At 37.7% G+C, this 16,252-nt stretch overlaps 1 protein-coding gene across 1 annotated transcript; it reads right to left on the reverse strand.

The window, feature by feature from the left end:
* Nucleotides 1-935: 935 nt before the first annotated feature.
* Nucleotides 936-15,100, reverse strand: CNOT11 (CCR4-NOT transcription complex subunit 11). The gene is made up of 7 exons (XM_075200231.1): nt 14,557-15,100; nt 8,768-8,932; nt 7,412-7,564; nt 4,759-4,961; nt 3,653-3,855; nt 2,619-2,715; nt 936-2,056 (listed from the first exon to the last, which is right to left on the reverse strand). The coding sequence occupies exons 1-7, from the start codon at nt 14,870-14,872 to the stop codon at nt 1,859-1,861; spliced, it is 1,335 nt and encodes a 444-aa protein (XP_075056332.1). The 5' UTR covers nt 14,873-15,100; the 3' UTR covers nt 936-1,858.
* Nucleotides 15,101-16,252: the final 1,152 nt, after the last annotated feature.

Raw genomic sequence — 16,252 nt, forward strand, 5'->3', positions numbered from 1 at the left:
GGACAGGCAATTGACATCACTACTATGCTGAGCATTTAGACACTCACCTTTGTTTTGGTCCACTTGAATCTCACCAACACTTGGGGGGAGATTTATTTCAGCATGATGTGTCTCTATGGATGCTCTGGAGACACATCGCACCAATGTTATGACAAGAATCTCTGCTCATTTTTTTCCTCACACCACATAGAAGTGCACAGAAAAACTAAGCAGAGATTCCTACCGTAATGGCAGGCAATCTGCACAGCCAGACATTGCTGGCATATCATAAGCAACCAAATCTTTCCCATGAACATGCAGGAGTGGCCTGAGCTGATAGCATTGTAATGAAGGTGTTCTATGCTCACCCACTTCATCTTCCACTCATCCATGGCTCCCAGGTTTTAAAGAATGAAGACCGTATATGTTCTATGTCAAACGCACATAAACAAAAAAAGATTGCCAGGCAAGTTATGCTTCCAATTAGGTGACTTATACCAGGGAACAGACATTCAAAAAGCAGAACTCACATCTGAGAGCAGCCCCCTCAACTACAATCTATGAAAAATATTGTAAGTTTTAGTAAGTGAACAGGGTAAGGGTTTCTTTATTTCCCAAAAAGATTAACCCCTTACATACTGCCACCCACATATTGAGTGCCATACCTTAGCAAAACCAGTGGTCATAGATGAGCGTGTTGCCTTCTTTGTGGTCTTGCTCATGATGAATGTCTGTCTAACTAGAGCAATGCAATGTTGTATGAAGAATGTTCATTTAGTTTGCTTTCCAATTTATTTTACTTAGCAAATAAAGATCAACTGAAAATATTACAGTATAATTTGACAACAGAATTTCAGCATTTAAACACACTGGAAAACTATGCTTTTATTTTATGAATTATATATAAAAGATGGTTTCTTATTTTCTGTTTCTCTGAACAAAGCAGACATACCAAATATTGTAAGATTATTTTAATCTCAACATTTTAAAACCAGAAAAGTTGTATTCGTTTACTCAACAAATGCACCACACATTAGAATTACACAGTTGACTACTATATATTGTAAATCTCTTCCTATAAAGGTTTATTTTGATAGCGTTTTGTGCAGAAGCTGATGGTTTAACAATGAACAAGTATATTTACAATATATATATCATACCCACCATTATAACCAGTGCCACATTCATAATGAAGTTATCTGCATTCTTAATCAGACTGCACATATTCAAATTGTAGGCAGTAGCTTGAATAATTTAATATTTTCACTAGCTTCATTGTTAATATAACAATGGACTGGAGCATGCCCTACTTTAGATCGAGTTTGGACAACCTGTGGCACTCCAGCTGATGAACTACAAGTCCAAGAATGCCCGATACCCATTGGCTGAAAATGTCTCCAAGGAAGAGTATTTGAGCAAAAAATATGTTTATATCAGCACATTTAAAATATGAAAGACATGGTGGAGACTTCATGTCTTTCCTGTCATTGAAGTCCAATAAAGACGGACACCTATTTATTAACAGATTTACAAATCATCCGCTTATAAAGACAGCACTGATATTCTGTAATACTACCCAAATAGTAGGACCTTTGCAAAACAGTAGATGTACAGCACTCGCTGCAAAAAACCCCCCAAAACAAATAAAAACTCAATCTGTGAATAAGAACTGTAAGTGACAAACTGCTAGCTGGTATTCGAATCCAGGAAGAAAATAGATGTCCATTATTACCTTTTATACTGAGCGGTATAAAATGCCGATTGTAGCCATATTCATTACCCAGCATGCTTTTCACCACAGTTTTAAAACAAGGAAAAAACAAAAATTGGGTGTAATCTATAAGATATGGAGCAATTATGCGACAAGTTAAAATGCCTCCTATTTTGTAGGTTTTGCTTCTGTTGGGTTTTCTCCAGTGTCCAAAGTCTTCAATAGTCTGAACAGGCCAGCTGCTTCTCGTATTCTGCTAAACTCTATGCAGAAAGCCTGTACCTCTATAAACAAGTCCTGGACATTGATAATTTTATTTCGAATTAGAGACTGTAGGAAGACACAAACCAGTCTGACCAAACGATTCTGAAAAAAAGACAAAGAATCATGTAATGCAAATAGTAACAGGGTGATAAATGTATAGTTACAATATGCGCTTGTTTCCACCATTAGATTTCCTTCATGTTAAATGATCACACCCACAGAAAAACTGAAATCCTTGACCCCCTACTAGCTGTCAGATGACCTAGCCTAAGAGCAGATGCATAATAGATCTCTGCATCCTTATACTACAATCAAATGGTATTTAAGCAATTGTATAAATCAATGTATGAATTGATGAACTCACAGTAACTTCAATTCAGTCTAAAGGTCCTGTTGGCATGATATTCATACAGATGTATAGGGCAAGAGCAATATGTACCATGTGACACCCTGATAACCATTACTTTTTTTCTACAATGGAGAGCATTAAAGTCAATAAGGGCAACTAACAAAAAACAGATATGGATTACCTCACATAAACATCTAAAAATGAATCAAGTAGTTACCGTGTTAAAGAGACTAAATAAGAAAAAGAGCTCACATTTTATGAATGTGATAAATAAAAAAACCAAAACAAACAGTTTTATTAATCTGCAGCACTTACCTGCATATATTTGTCCTTAATTTGCTCGCATGTGGATATACAATTGGAGATGTAAAGGTGAATAAATTCAGGGGGAAGATCAACTGCAGTAGTTAGCCTGGAGAATAAAACAAATATCTAGAAACAGCTAAATTTAGCACTGCATAAAACAAATTATAGTAAAGAGACTTGCTTTGTGCTTCCCAATATCATTCATGTGAAATGAGACAAACAATCCTACCACTCTGCATAACCTCACTAAGCTGTGGCTAGGGAAACTTGGTCAGAGGTACATTGACTGCTCTTTCCACATCACACTACAACCAATACAAATTTAGCATTTGACTAGGATAAGTCCACATATTCTATTATTTAAAACAGGAAACATAAAGCCATGTAGGCGAGGACACGAGCAAAGCTAAAATGAACTATAGCCCAAATAAAGCAGCATAGTTTAAAGAGCAAATAAACTATATCCTGCTTATGTAGCATGGCATGGTTAGATATTTGAATGGCTACATGATGACCAAAGACTTTACCAGCAGAGTAGTTACTTTATGGAAGAAAAATATAAAATTTATATATATATATAAAAAGCTGTTATACCTTTTAATTTTGCCACTCTAATCAGCACTATTAGAAGTGTAACCTGAACAGTATAACATTTTAACCTGTAAAATCATCAACATTTATTTATATAGCGCCAGCAAATACCTTAGCGCTTTGCTCTGTCTGTATGTATTACCCAAATTGTAGAGGTAAGAGGGCCCTGCTTGCAAGAAAATATCTATCTCTCTATATCTATATCTATCCCATGTTCAGATAATTGGGTTCTAGGAACAGAATCACACAGTTCCTAAATACCTCACTGAATTCACAGGCGATTACTGGCGGCCATGTTTGCAGGCATTAAACATCCACACAAGTATTACTAGAGAAAGGAATCTTTGAAATTAAAAAGGGATAAAATGCGATTTGAAAATCAATATCTAAACAACCTAAAAAGGTATACATAAAATTACAACTCTACTATGCGGTTACTCACAGTCACTCACCGATTAACAACTTCCATTGAATGCAAGGACATATCCATGTTGACCAGCACAGAAAAATACTCTGTAATTTGACTTGACTGCATTAATTTTAGCAACATTTCAATTGCAACTAAAGGATTGTTTTCTACCAGGTCTGGAAGCTTGGCAGGGGTGAGGCCAATGTGATAAACCAGCTTAGGGTCTTTCTCCAACTCTCCAAGTAGCTATACAAGGGAAAATAAAACAAAACAAAAATGGTCACCACCACCAGTAATATGAATGCATCGCATATAGACTGGGTATTTGAATATCAGAAACTATAGTTTCAAAAGATTTATGACATATGTGCAATTTATGAGAGAAAGTGTAATTTAGTCACTGGTGGTATTATCTCAGTGCCGTTACGCATAGTAAAATAAGTTGACCATGGCAAAATAAATACAAAATAAAGCAAACTCTGCTTTCAACTAGTAGAAATTGGTGCCTCACCAGCTGCCGTGGAACTGAGAAATTACGTATTTAAGATGATCCATTTTAAATGAATATTATATAGCTAAATAAAGTGCTGCATTCCTGTTGCCCCGCATTAACTAGATGTTTGCTTTCATTTACTAAACTGCTAAAAAATTTAGAAAGACAATTAGAATGTGATTGGCTGCTATCAGCAGCTTCTTTTTCCTTGGTTTATGAGATTTTATTACACATCATGGAGTTAAATTGATGTACGCAATATAAGAGTCCAGTGTAATAAAAAAACAATGACTGCATAAGCATTTACCCCTGTTGTTGAGGTACACCTAAATAAACATTCAAAGATCTCGTAGATAAGTGTTTCAACTTATTTTAAAATAAATGCACCTGCCTGCGATAGGTCCCATCATAGCTTCATCATGAAAATAATAATAAAAAAAAAAAAAAAAAGGGATAATGAAAAAAATCAGTAGGGAAAGGATACAAGAAAAAGTCCAGGGGGTAAATTCAACAAGCTGCAGGTGTAAAAAATAAATAAAAATGGAGATGTTGCCTATATCAACCAATGAGATTCTAGCATTTTAATATTTTTTTTCAGTGATGATGCAGCTGAATAACTAGACACCAAGGTCCTGCATAATATATGGTATAAATACCTGCGTTTGCTGAGGAGAAGACAATGGACTTTTAAATGCCTTGGCCATGATACGTTTAATTTCTACTCCAGTGCTGTTCTTTACACACATTGACCTGTCCCATTTGATAGCATGATCAGGTTCAATGGGGTTCAACCAAGCAAGTTCATCATCACAGATGTGCAGTGGTGGAGGGGGGCGAATAAACTCCGGACGGAAATGACCTGGGAAGAGTATAATATGGGCAAATTGAAAAATAAATATGTATGTGAGAAAAAAAAAATACATCCAGTTTCAAATCTGTGTTTTTACATATCAAGACATAGGTTATATTGCACTCACCAAGCTCTAAAAGGTCATAAATCTAAACTCGTGTTACAAAGAACACGACAGATTTTAGCATGATATTAGAATTTGGGTGTGCCTCTATGGAACATTGAATATAAAAATGGTTTCCTGTTTGGTCACCTATACCCTCAGTTGTTTATGGTCAAGCATTCAGCTGTACCAGAGATGTCAGATTGAGGCAAAGTACTTTAAGTGATAAGCAAGTGAAGTCAGTACTCTGAGTTTACAATCCATGCAGAACCTGGACCCACAAAGTTTGCAGTCAACATGTAAAGTTTGGTTGATGAAGACTACAACCAACATTAAAACAAATGGTACAACATAATATTTGAAAGAAAATGTCCACCTTTATAAAAGCTACTGTAATTTTCTAAAGATAAAAATCTAAACTTATTTCTAAGACAATACAACTGGTATTGTACAGATCAGCAAAATATTAGCACAAATTGTCAAATATTTACTAAATAATTTGTGAACTTTGTTTCCTATAGATGTGCTTTTAGCATTGACCTCATCTTAAGGAAGGACTACACCCAAACCATGCCAGGAAGACACCACAAAGTTACAGAAGCCAGAACCCTTTACTGTTGGAAACGAAAAGTATAATTATCGGTTTGTCAAGAACATGGTAAAGGATTATTTGACTATATAACCTTCCAATACTGCTTGATAATTGTTTGCACCACTGAACTCGCAAACGTGAATTGACGGGCTTGATTGGGTTTTATGCACTTGGACAGTTTTGATAAAACCGGCCACTAGAACCACAGGTTGAAATTTGCAATACATTGGCAAGCAACTGCAGGCAAATTTAGCCTTCTACTTCAAATTAACACAGTATATCATGATCCTGGAATATGCTCTTCCACCACCCACTGTTCTTTGCAGACATCACCTTTGACACTGCTGCTTGTGAAACTGAGCTGTATTAGTCACTGAAGCTTCTGCCAAAATGCACATTAACAATCACTCCCCTTTCAAGGTCACAAGGTCTCCTCTTGCAACCATGCCATAGTTATAGGCAACCAGGGTAGACTAGTATTTTATATAGGACACCGACCATGCTGGGATGTTATTTGCTTGATTAATCAATTGCTTTTAATATGATTGATGCCCCTCATTTGCCCAGGGTTTTCCATTATTTACACACTACCTCAATATCCTGCTGTAAAAATTACAAATATCAGATTAGCTACATGAAGCTATATCAAAACTGTAGTCATAAGGGACACACAGAATAAATGTGATAGGGTGAGTGCATCTTTTTATGTAGACTGAATGACAGGGATAATTAGCAATACAAGCATCCCAACTGTATGCACAAGAACACATAATCAAGGCACCTGCAGAATGTTTTATACAATAAAGCGTACTTAACTGATTGTGTATATTGCACAAACTACATAACTCATAAAATACATTAGTGCTCAAATAACATTTAGAGATTTTGCTGCTACTAATGTGACTTGCCTCATATCATTTGTGGGGTGCTCTAGACATACAGTATATTTAATAGAACTACTGCTTTCATACCATGATACAGGGATACTCAAATTATGGGCAATGGACAATTGTTCACACATACAGGTAAAAATTAACCAACATATAAAAGACTAATTATACAGTGTAGTATAATCAAAATTTACCCGACAACATTGTACAGACAAATCTTTTACATTAAATACTGCATGTAAATCTAGGAGAGTGGGCAACTAAACGAACTTATACGAAACAGCTACGGGAACTAGAGGTGTGCTTGTCCACAAGTGCTTTTGCAGATATTCAGGCTATGTTCCCAATAGAATGCCAATTAGACAATACAGAATCCTTTGATGAAAATGGCACACTGCATTTGCTGTCCAGAAAGATGGCATAATTCTCTTCCATTCATGTAGGCAGTGCTTCCAGCTAAACTAATTGACTGCACGATCATAAAAAGGAACTACTTTGTGTTCAATGGAACTACTTCGTGTTCAATATGTATTCATTCTTACATTAGCAGTCCAAGGATGAGGAGTCATCTGAACACATGCCTAAGCTGGGTCTCGACACTCATGCCTGCAGCACACAACATTAATGCCTCAAACATTCCTGTTTACCCCCATGGGACCTCTTAAAACTCAAAAATCTAGATGTAACAATATAAATGAAGCATGTCAGAAATTCAATAAATCCTCACAACAGTAGGTAACTCACCAATGCAAAGCAGACATAGGGGCAAAACAAACAAAATCAATCTACTGACTAGCTTTAAACAAAAAAAACCCCAAAACAAACCCCAACAAGAATACATAGTATTTGGCTTTGAATCAAGTATGCAACGTACTTTCAATGGGTGGCTTCGGACCACTAACTAAAGCTTCGGTAATTTGCGAAGCAACAGAACTGTCAAAGCCAGAATTGGATGAGTCTGGATCAGGGTCACTTAGGATGCTTGGAAAACTGGCCTTGCTCTGTGTGGGAAGCTCAGATTGCCGCTCTAAAGAAAGAATGAACATCTGATTAGCAGTTATAAAAGTCTGAATTTATGAAAACATTTGGATAGAAAGGTTTGGCAGAGAGAAGAAAAACCATAACAGAACACACTAAAAACTTAAAAACAAGCTTCGTAAACAGCCCTGCATCATTGACAGCCCTGAAATAGTAACACAAGTGAAAGAAATCCTGTGCACATTTTGTTAAGATAACCACATTTGAACAAAGCTGTATTAAATCAGTGTTTATGATCTTTCTGTTTAAGCACCTAAGGATTAGGCCTTCCACATACCTAAAGGACCTTTATTTAAAAAAAAAAAAAAAAAAAAAAAAAAAAAAAAAGGTCCAGTTAGAACTTGGTATTATTTACATTAAAAGAAACATCGTCTGTAACATGATGCATTTAACATGCACCTTCAAGCAAAGTAAAGAAAATGTAAATGGTTGGAAAATAAAAGAATCAAATAACTAATTGAGATGGTACATATTTGTACTTGTGATGCAGTGTGTTACTTGGACTACTTCTTGTTCCATTACAGAGTATCTGAACTTACATTCATTTCACAGGGAGTACATTATAAATGCAATACAAGAAATTTTAAAAAGAAAGTCACAGGTTTGTATGTGTTTTACATGCATTTTAACATGTATTAAAAATGACAGTGTATATAGGTGGGACATTTACAAATACATGCTCTGTCTAGCGGGTTTACCAATTTAGGCACAGAGTCTAAGGGGCATATTCAATTGTTGGGTTTCCCTGCGGCGTTAAAATTATTACCGTTATTACGGTAATACTAAGCCGGATTTCAGCTCGCCGAGCTGTGAGCTGAAATAAAGTGCGAAAAGTACCGTAATAACGGTATTTACGCTCACTATTACCGTAATGACTAAGTGCGCACGCCGTGTTACTTTTACAATTGAATATGCCCCTAAGATTATATTTGGTGGTTAACTTACATTCTCAAGTTGACTTTCAAATCCTGTATGTAGTGCATATGGCCATATTTCAACAACATGCCATTTAATCCCTGGCTCAAATACCTATTGGCCCTGAAGATATGAAACGCAATTGTGTGGCCTATGAACTTTTGGAGGAGGCATATCTTATGTGCCGCATTCAGGGTTGGGGGAAATTAAAAAGCTACGTATGCACAGGATATGAACTAAAAACAAACTCATTTTGCATTTGATACATGCATTTTACCTGCAAGTGCCAACTGAAGCCCACTTATGTCTACTGGTTGGGCCAAATTGGTCACATCCATAACAGCAATTTGTCTAGGCGTCTTTTTAAAGAGTTCTCTGGGTGGTGCCAACATCAACTGTGAAAGGAAGAATTTCTCTGAAGGTGTGATTGGTGGCAAAAATCCTGCAGAAATTAGAAGTTTTCACAAAAACATTTTTTAAACAAATTTTCAAATAACATCTGCAACAAAACGCTTCTTACAGCAAAATATTCTACCACCTTTGTGAGTTATCAAATTAAAATATTTTACAACTTTTTAACATTATGATTCAAACAACTGAAGTCCTTGATTTTCAGTACACCATCTATAGGAAACCAATAGTAGTCTTGAGCAAAAAAAACAGGATAACCAAGAGCCCTATTGATGTAATAATTATGAACAGCTGAAACTATTCATATTTCCTCTAATCCACGCCTCTCACTATACAAAGGGGATACAGTATCTTTACTCAAGCTGCAGCTGCTTAATTTGCAATTTATATCCAATTACTTTCTTGCTTTACACACTAGGCTCTCAAGTTCTTAAAAAGTATTCCATCATGTCTATAAAAAAAATCAGCAACTACATTTTCACCTCTACACCTAAACAGTAAGTGAAGCCACTATTTGACATCAATATGCACACATCTATCAAAAGCTGTATATTAAATTAATACTTAACTAACAAAATGTAAGGGCTCAGCATAAAACATTTCACACTTCCATTTTTAACCCTCCCACCAGCAATATGCATTCAGGGCACTTCTCAAATTATCATCAGACGTTGATAGTATAATAATATGAAAACATTAGTTTTTTCCACAAGATGTATAAGAAGATATAAACAATGGTACAAAAAAAATAAGTAACCATTTGAATGCTCCTCACTCTGGTCACAGAGAAATAATCAAAGTAGTCTTCCTACCTAAAAGGTTTTCAATACTTTAATTTGCTCATGAGGGTCTCTAGTGTCCGTTAGTCCGCACTGGTGCTGCTAGGTGGCGCTATATGCTAAGGGAGATAATATCCCTGAAATGTAACAGAGAGGCTATGGTGCTCTGCAAAGGAAGCCACAGATTTAAATACATAAAAAAGGTGTTTGTTTTTATAAGTGTCTGAATTTGTAGTAGACACCACCCCTATTGTATTGTAAACATACAATAGATTAAGGAATACTTGTCATTTAAAAATAAAATGTTTACAAATAAATGTTGGCAAACTAAATACATCTCTTTTTTTTCCTTGATAGGCATACAAAACAAATGTGCACAACACTCATTCACTGGAGCTGTAGAAAGTCTGAGAATAAACAGCATCTTTAGTAGCATAAAACTTGTCAAAAAATTCGCAAGTTTCAAACTAATAAGTTTTTCAGCCAATAGGAAAGGACCCATCAGAAGCTAATTTGCATTTTGTCCACAGCACAATAGCATAATGTACAAGACAGGAAAGGAATCAATGTTCAGATGATTTTGATGGTGTATGTAAAGGGACAATACAATTGCAAAAACAGAACAAACACATGCAAACTGCATTTCCAACGCCTTTCTATGAACAGGCACCGCATGGTATAGCAGGTAAAGCTACTTTTGTCCTAACAGATATGAAAACTTGTAAAACAGATGCACAATGTGCTATAGTATTGTACTATTCTGTGTTTAAGGGAGCTACACTCTTGACTCCATCAAAAATATCAGTTAAAAGTTGTGTGCAGTGAAAAATCATAGCAATCAAGTAAAGATATTTAATTTATATATTTGGAAAGCAGTAATCAGAAAAAACACAAATAACTTAACTCACTTAAATCATTGCCCCCCTTATAAATGGATTAGTCATATAAATAGAAAGTTAAAACATGCACTATTTAATGTGGAATAGTCTATGGATAAATAACAAACTGAAGATTTATACTATTCACTAATAGTATCAACAAGCCATTAAGTACCATATGATTTTTAAGTGATTTTTTTTAGTAAAAAACAAATCATTGGCAAAGTCAAAGTGATACATAAAAAAATACAAAATAATATATATCAAATTTTATACAAAAAAGTTATTTGATATTCAGTTGTTGCAATATATATTATTGTTAAAGGCAATAGACCTTTTGGCACCTGTAAAATCCCTTCTAATTCAGGTATACAGTGTGCACTGGAGAATTGATCTGAGACACACAAGGGCATATTCAATTGACAGCGGGATCGCCGAAAATCCCGCGCTCGAAAAATATTACCGTTATTACGGTAATCCTGCGCGGGAAAACCGTTAATACGGTAATTTACGCGCTGGATTTCAGCTCCGGGAGCTGCAAGCTGAAATCCAGCGAGATATTACCGTATTAACGGTGATATTTTTCGAGCATGGGATTTTCGGCGATCCCACCGTCAATTGAATATGCCCCACAGAGTTGTCTGGAATAATCAGTTCTGTATTACTGAAACTGGTATACTAATATTTATACAGAAAAACATGGCATACCCTCTAGTGGTTACATAGTATAATAATCAACACAATCTTTTACATTGTAGTTATGACCAACAATCAATTGTACAAAGACATCTGTAAATCCTTCTCTCCGGACTTGTCTCTCTATATTTTATCTCTATACATGAGCTATTTCTAGAGGTTTCAGAAGTAAACCCTCTCACCCTTCACACATAGATCGATCGATAATCTAACTGGAACTCCTTTAGCTATGAAGGCCTTAATCATTTTTAACTAATTGGCCTCTACATTAACTATTTCAATGCAAACTATCAATTAAAAAGATCATAACTTTTATTAATATATATCTATCTATCTATCTATATATATACATATACACACACACACACACATATTTTGGGCTCTATACACCCCCACAATGGATTTGAAATTAAACAAACAAGATGTGCTTTAACTGCAGGCTTTCAGCTTTAATTTGAGGGTATTTACATCCAAATCAGGTAAACAGTGTGGGAATTACAACCGTTTCTATATGTGCCTCCCACTTTTTAAGGGACCAAAAGTAATGGGACAATCGACTCAAAAGCTATTTCATGGACATGTGTGGGCTATTCCCTCGTTATTTCATCATCAATTAAGCAGGTAAAAAGTCTGGAGTTGATTCTAGGTGTCACATTTGCATTTGGAATCTGTTGCTGTCGACTCTCAGCATGAGATCCAAAGAGCTGTCACTATCAGTGAAGCAAGCCATCATTAGGCTGAAAAATCAAAACAAACCCATCAGAAAGATAGCAAAAACATTAGGTGTGGCCAAATCAACTGTTTGGAACATTCTTAAAAAGAAAGAACGCACCAGAGAGCTCAGCAACACCAAAAGACCACGGAAAACAACTGTGGCGGATGACAGAAGAATTTTTTCCCTGGTGAAGAAAAACCCCTTCACAACAGTTGGCCAAATCAAGAACACTCTCCAGGAGGTAGGTGTATATGTGTCAAAGTCAACCATCAAGAGAACACTTCACAAGAGTGAATATAGAGGGTTCACCACATTTGTGAGCCACATAAACAGGAAGACCAGATTAGCGTTTGGCAAACATCATCTATAAAAGCCATTACAGTTCTGGAACAACATCCTATGGACAGATGAGACAAATGTACCAGAGTGATGGGAAGAGAAGAGTATGGAGAAGGAAAGGAACTGCTCATGATCCAAAACATACCACCTCATCAGTGAAGCATGGTGATGGTAGTGTCATGGCATGGGCATGTATGGCTGCCAATGGAACTGGTTCCCTTGTATTTATTGATGATGTGACTGCTGACAAAAGCAGCAGGATGAATTCTGAAGTGTTTCAGGTAATATTATCTGCTCATATTCAGCCAAATGCTTCAGAACTCATTGTACGGTGCTTCATAGTGCAGATGGACAATACTGCAAAAGCAACCAAAGAGTTTTTTAAGGCTAACAAGTGGAATGTTATGCAATGGCCAAGTCAATCACCTGACCTGAATCCGATTGAGCATGCATTTCACTTGATGAAGACAAAACTGAAGGGAAAATGCCCCAAGAACTAGCAGGAACTTAAGACATTTGATGTAGAGGCCTGGCAGAGCATCACCAGGGATGAAACCCAGCGTCTGGTGATGTCTATGCGTTCCAGACTTCAGGCTGTAATTGACTGCAAAGGATTTGCAACAAAGTATTAAAAAGTGAAAGTTTGATGTAGGATTGTTTCGTTTGTCCCATTACTTTTGGTCCCTTAAAAAGTGGGAGGCACATATAGAAAGCATTGTAATTCCTACACCAGTCACCTGATTTGGATGTAAATTCCCTCAAATTAAAGCTGAAAGTCTGCAGTTAAAGAACATTGTTTGTTTTATTTCAAATCCATTGTGGTGGTGTATAGAGCCCAAAATATGAGAATTTTAAAAATTAGTCCCAGGTTTTTTGTTACAATGGTGCAGCTTTAAAGGCATGTATCTTCAAAGCCAGTATAAATATACACTTAAAATTTGAGGGTTTTCTTTACACCTATGGTGGCATTTATTATACCAAATTTTTTTGAAATCAGAGAATGTAATGTAGAGTTGTTCCTAAAAGTCTGTTGATTTGATGTGGAATGACCCATATGCTTTCTTTACCTTCTCAGTGTCGCCAGCCCCTGCAGTTTATTGTAGATTGCAAACCTAACTTTCAGCACTGTAATTGCAAGGGAAATTCAAACAGCTGGGGATGAGATTTGTGAAAGTGACATGACTGTCATGTGGCTAGGGCATCTAACTTTGGAGAGGAGTTTGTTCTAAAGTGGACTACAACTTTAATTACCTTTATTAAGAGTGTAATAAATATTGATCATGCTTGTCTATAGCATACACAGTTTGGTTATTGATCCTTGTTCTGAAAGCAATCAGTTGGAGATGGTGAAGGTGTGTTCAGTGTAGTACAGAAGTGCAATAAACTTTGAGCAGCTCAAAATGATATGCCATCCTCCACAGCACTGATCAATGCCACCCCATTTAAACTCCTCCCAACAATTGCTGTCAAAAGTAACAGCCAGCATTTAAACAAAGGGAAATAAATAAAATCATCTCACTTACCCGCTTGCTCCCCTGCCCTGGACAGTCCCATGATGCATGCATCAATCCAACAAAGGGATACTGGCTTTAAGTAGCATTGTCAATGCTCCACGTGAGCTTCCAATTTGAGAGGGATCTTGTCAACATCACAAGCAATGTCAATTCAATGCCAGTCTGTCACACAAAAACCATTACAGGCAACATGGGACCCATCGGCACAGGGGAGCACTGATAGGTGAGATTTTCTTTATCTCGTAATCCTTTAAAGGAAAGTTTCAGCCTAACATAAAATGGTACCCACCCCACCCCTGCTAGTTGAACAGCAAAGGTCCCTACAGCAGGCCCTAAACATTAGCCCATCATTCACCACACAGGATACTTATGCTAGAAAGTTTTTCTAAACTTACAAGCATATAACAATCAAACTGTCATTAACCATTTGACAGTTCGTAACTAGTCCAAGCAGCCAAGACATCACACATAGCATTAGCATTTATTAGGCACAATTGTACACAAAAACAGCTGTATATAGTAGAGAGACTACCTACTGGCCATCAGCGCCATGTAACTTTACAGCAAACAACCTGTGGCTCTTCTGCATCTGTGTAACTAAAGGACTAAGCACTGCTAGTCTATGTCTGCCAGAGTATTCATGTCACCAGCTGCTGGAGACAGGTACTATGCTGGGACAACTGTACCCCCAGTGACAGGTGATAATACACAGCCCCGTACATTAGCCTCCTCACCTGACAGAAGTCGCTCAGCCTCCTCCACAGCTGGCGGGTTCAAAAGATGGGCGAAGATCGCGGCGAAGGGGTTAGCGGCGAGCGGTTCGGTGCGATACATCTCCCATAGCAGGTAGAGTGCTGTGAGCCGCTGCGGGGTACTGGGTAAAAGGTCGGGCTGCTGTAGGAGCATCACCAGTACCGAACCCACTCGAAAATGGTCGGCCTTGGTAAAGTAATGGTGGAAAGCGGAGGACAGGCCCTCGAATGTATTGCTGCACGCCTCCTCCGTCATGATGCCCAGCAAGTTGGACAGCTCCTTCCCGCACAGACTCATCGTGAGGCAGGCCCGGACCCAACCGTTACTACGTGCACTGCTCTCCCGCTTCTGCTCACATGGGGCTGAGTGTACTGCTGCACCCGACTGGTGCGGCGGCTACTACAGCCTGCCTGGCGCTGTCCTTTCCTGATCAATAAAGATTTGAAACAAAAAAAAAACACAGACAAAAAAAAACGCGACTAATTTAACCCCACCAACAAAACCGCTGCCGGCTCTGACGTCACATGCCTCCAGCGTGCGCGCTCCCGAGGTCGGCTCTCCACTCATACGGCGCACGTTCCCTATAATTGCGCATGTGCAGGAGCGCTGCGGCACGTCTCGTCTTTTTTAAATTATAGGCGGTTGTCTTTCAGTTATGGGTTACAGTATGTTCACATTCATTATCTGCGTGCTTTAGGGGTCTTATTTACATAGGATAGAGGTAAAGTAGGGTTTGGTTTCGGGCTTAGGTTACCTTTATCCAACCTCCATGGGAACTGAGCAGTGATTTTCATGGAGACCCGAAGGGTCTGGACACCAATTTGTAAATGTTCTAAAAGCCATTGAAAGTCATGTTCTATAGACAATCATTAAGACCTTTCAAATGAGGAAGTCACCCTGCACATATGCTTAGGTCACATATTTAACTTTCTTTTGAAATGGCAAAAAGTTGTTCAATGTGACTGTATTATTTCTGTACCTATTCAGTGATAAGGCATGTACTTCCTGTGTGTAGAAGTTTGGCTTCAAGAGTGCACCTGTAGGTATATACTAGGGGTACTGGTCTTCATGTAACATGGCTTTTACATAATAGGATACATCTCATTCCCCATATTTTCACTGAATGTGCTGAAGGCATGCAGTCACACTTCAAATCTATTATCATTTTGAAATAAAATAATAATTTGAGTTAAGGTTTTAGTTTGCAAACTAGCCCCAATGCCCAAGCCGTAACCCTGTAATACAATTGTAAGGCAAAACGTTCCTTTAACTGAAATTATTAGGGTAAGGGTGCATTCCCAGTTGTCGTGCTGCTTCTCCTGAGTGAAGTTCTGAAAGCAAGCGTTTATTTGGTATAGCTCGGCAAATGTTTTCAGTTTACCACATTGGAAAAAACAAGGCATGCATAAAACAAATGGAAATACAAGGTACACAAAATAAATGTAGAGATAAAAACAAAAAGGGCCTGTTCGTGCAGTGCCGGTGCTAGGGTCCATGGCGCCCTAGGCATTTTGTAAAAGTCGGCGCCCCCCCCCCCCTGCAAAAATCGGCGCCCCTCCCCCCTGCAAAAATCAGCGCCCCCCCCTCACCCCGTCTTTCCTTACCTTGAATCACCACCGCCGCCTCTCTGCTCCGTCTCCTCCCCTCCACTCACTGACACTGTCGGGCTGTGATGAT

Source organism: Mixophyes fleayi, chromosome 2, assembly GCF_038048845.1.
Source record: "Mixophyes fleayi isolate aMixFle1 chromosome 2, aMixFle1.hap1, whole genome shotgun sequence".
Taxonomy (NCBI): Eukaryota; Metazoa; Chordata; class Amphibia; order Anura; family Limnodynastidae; genus Mixophyes; species Mixophyes fleayi.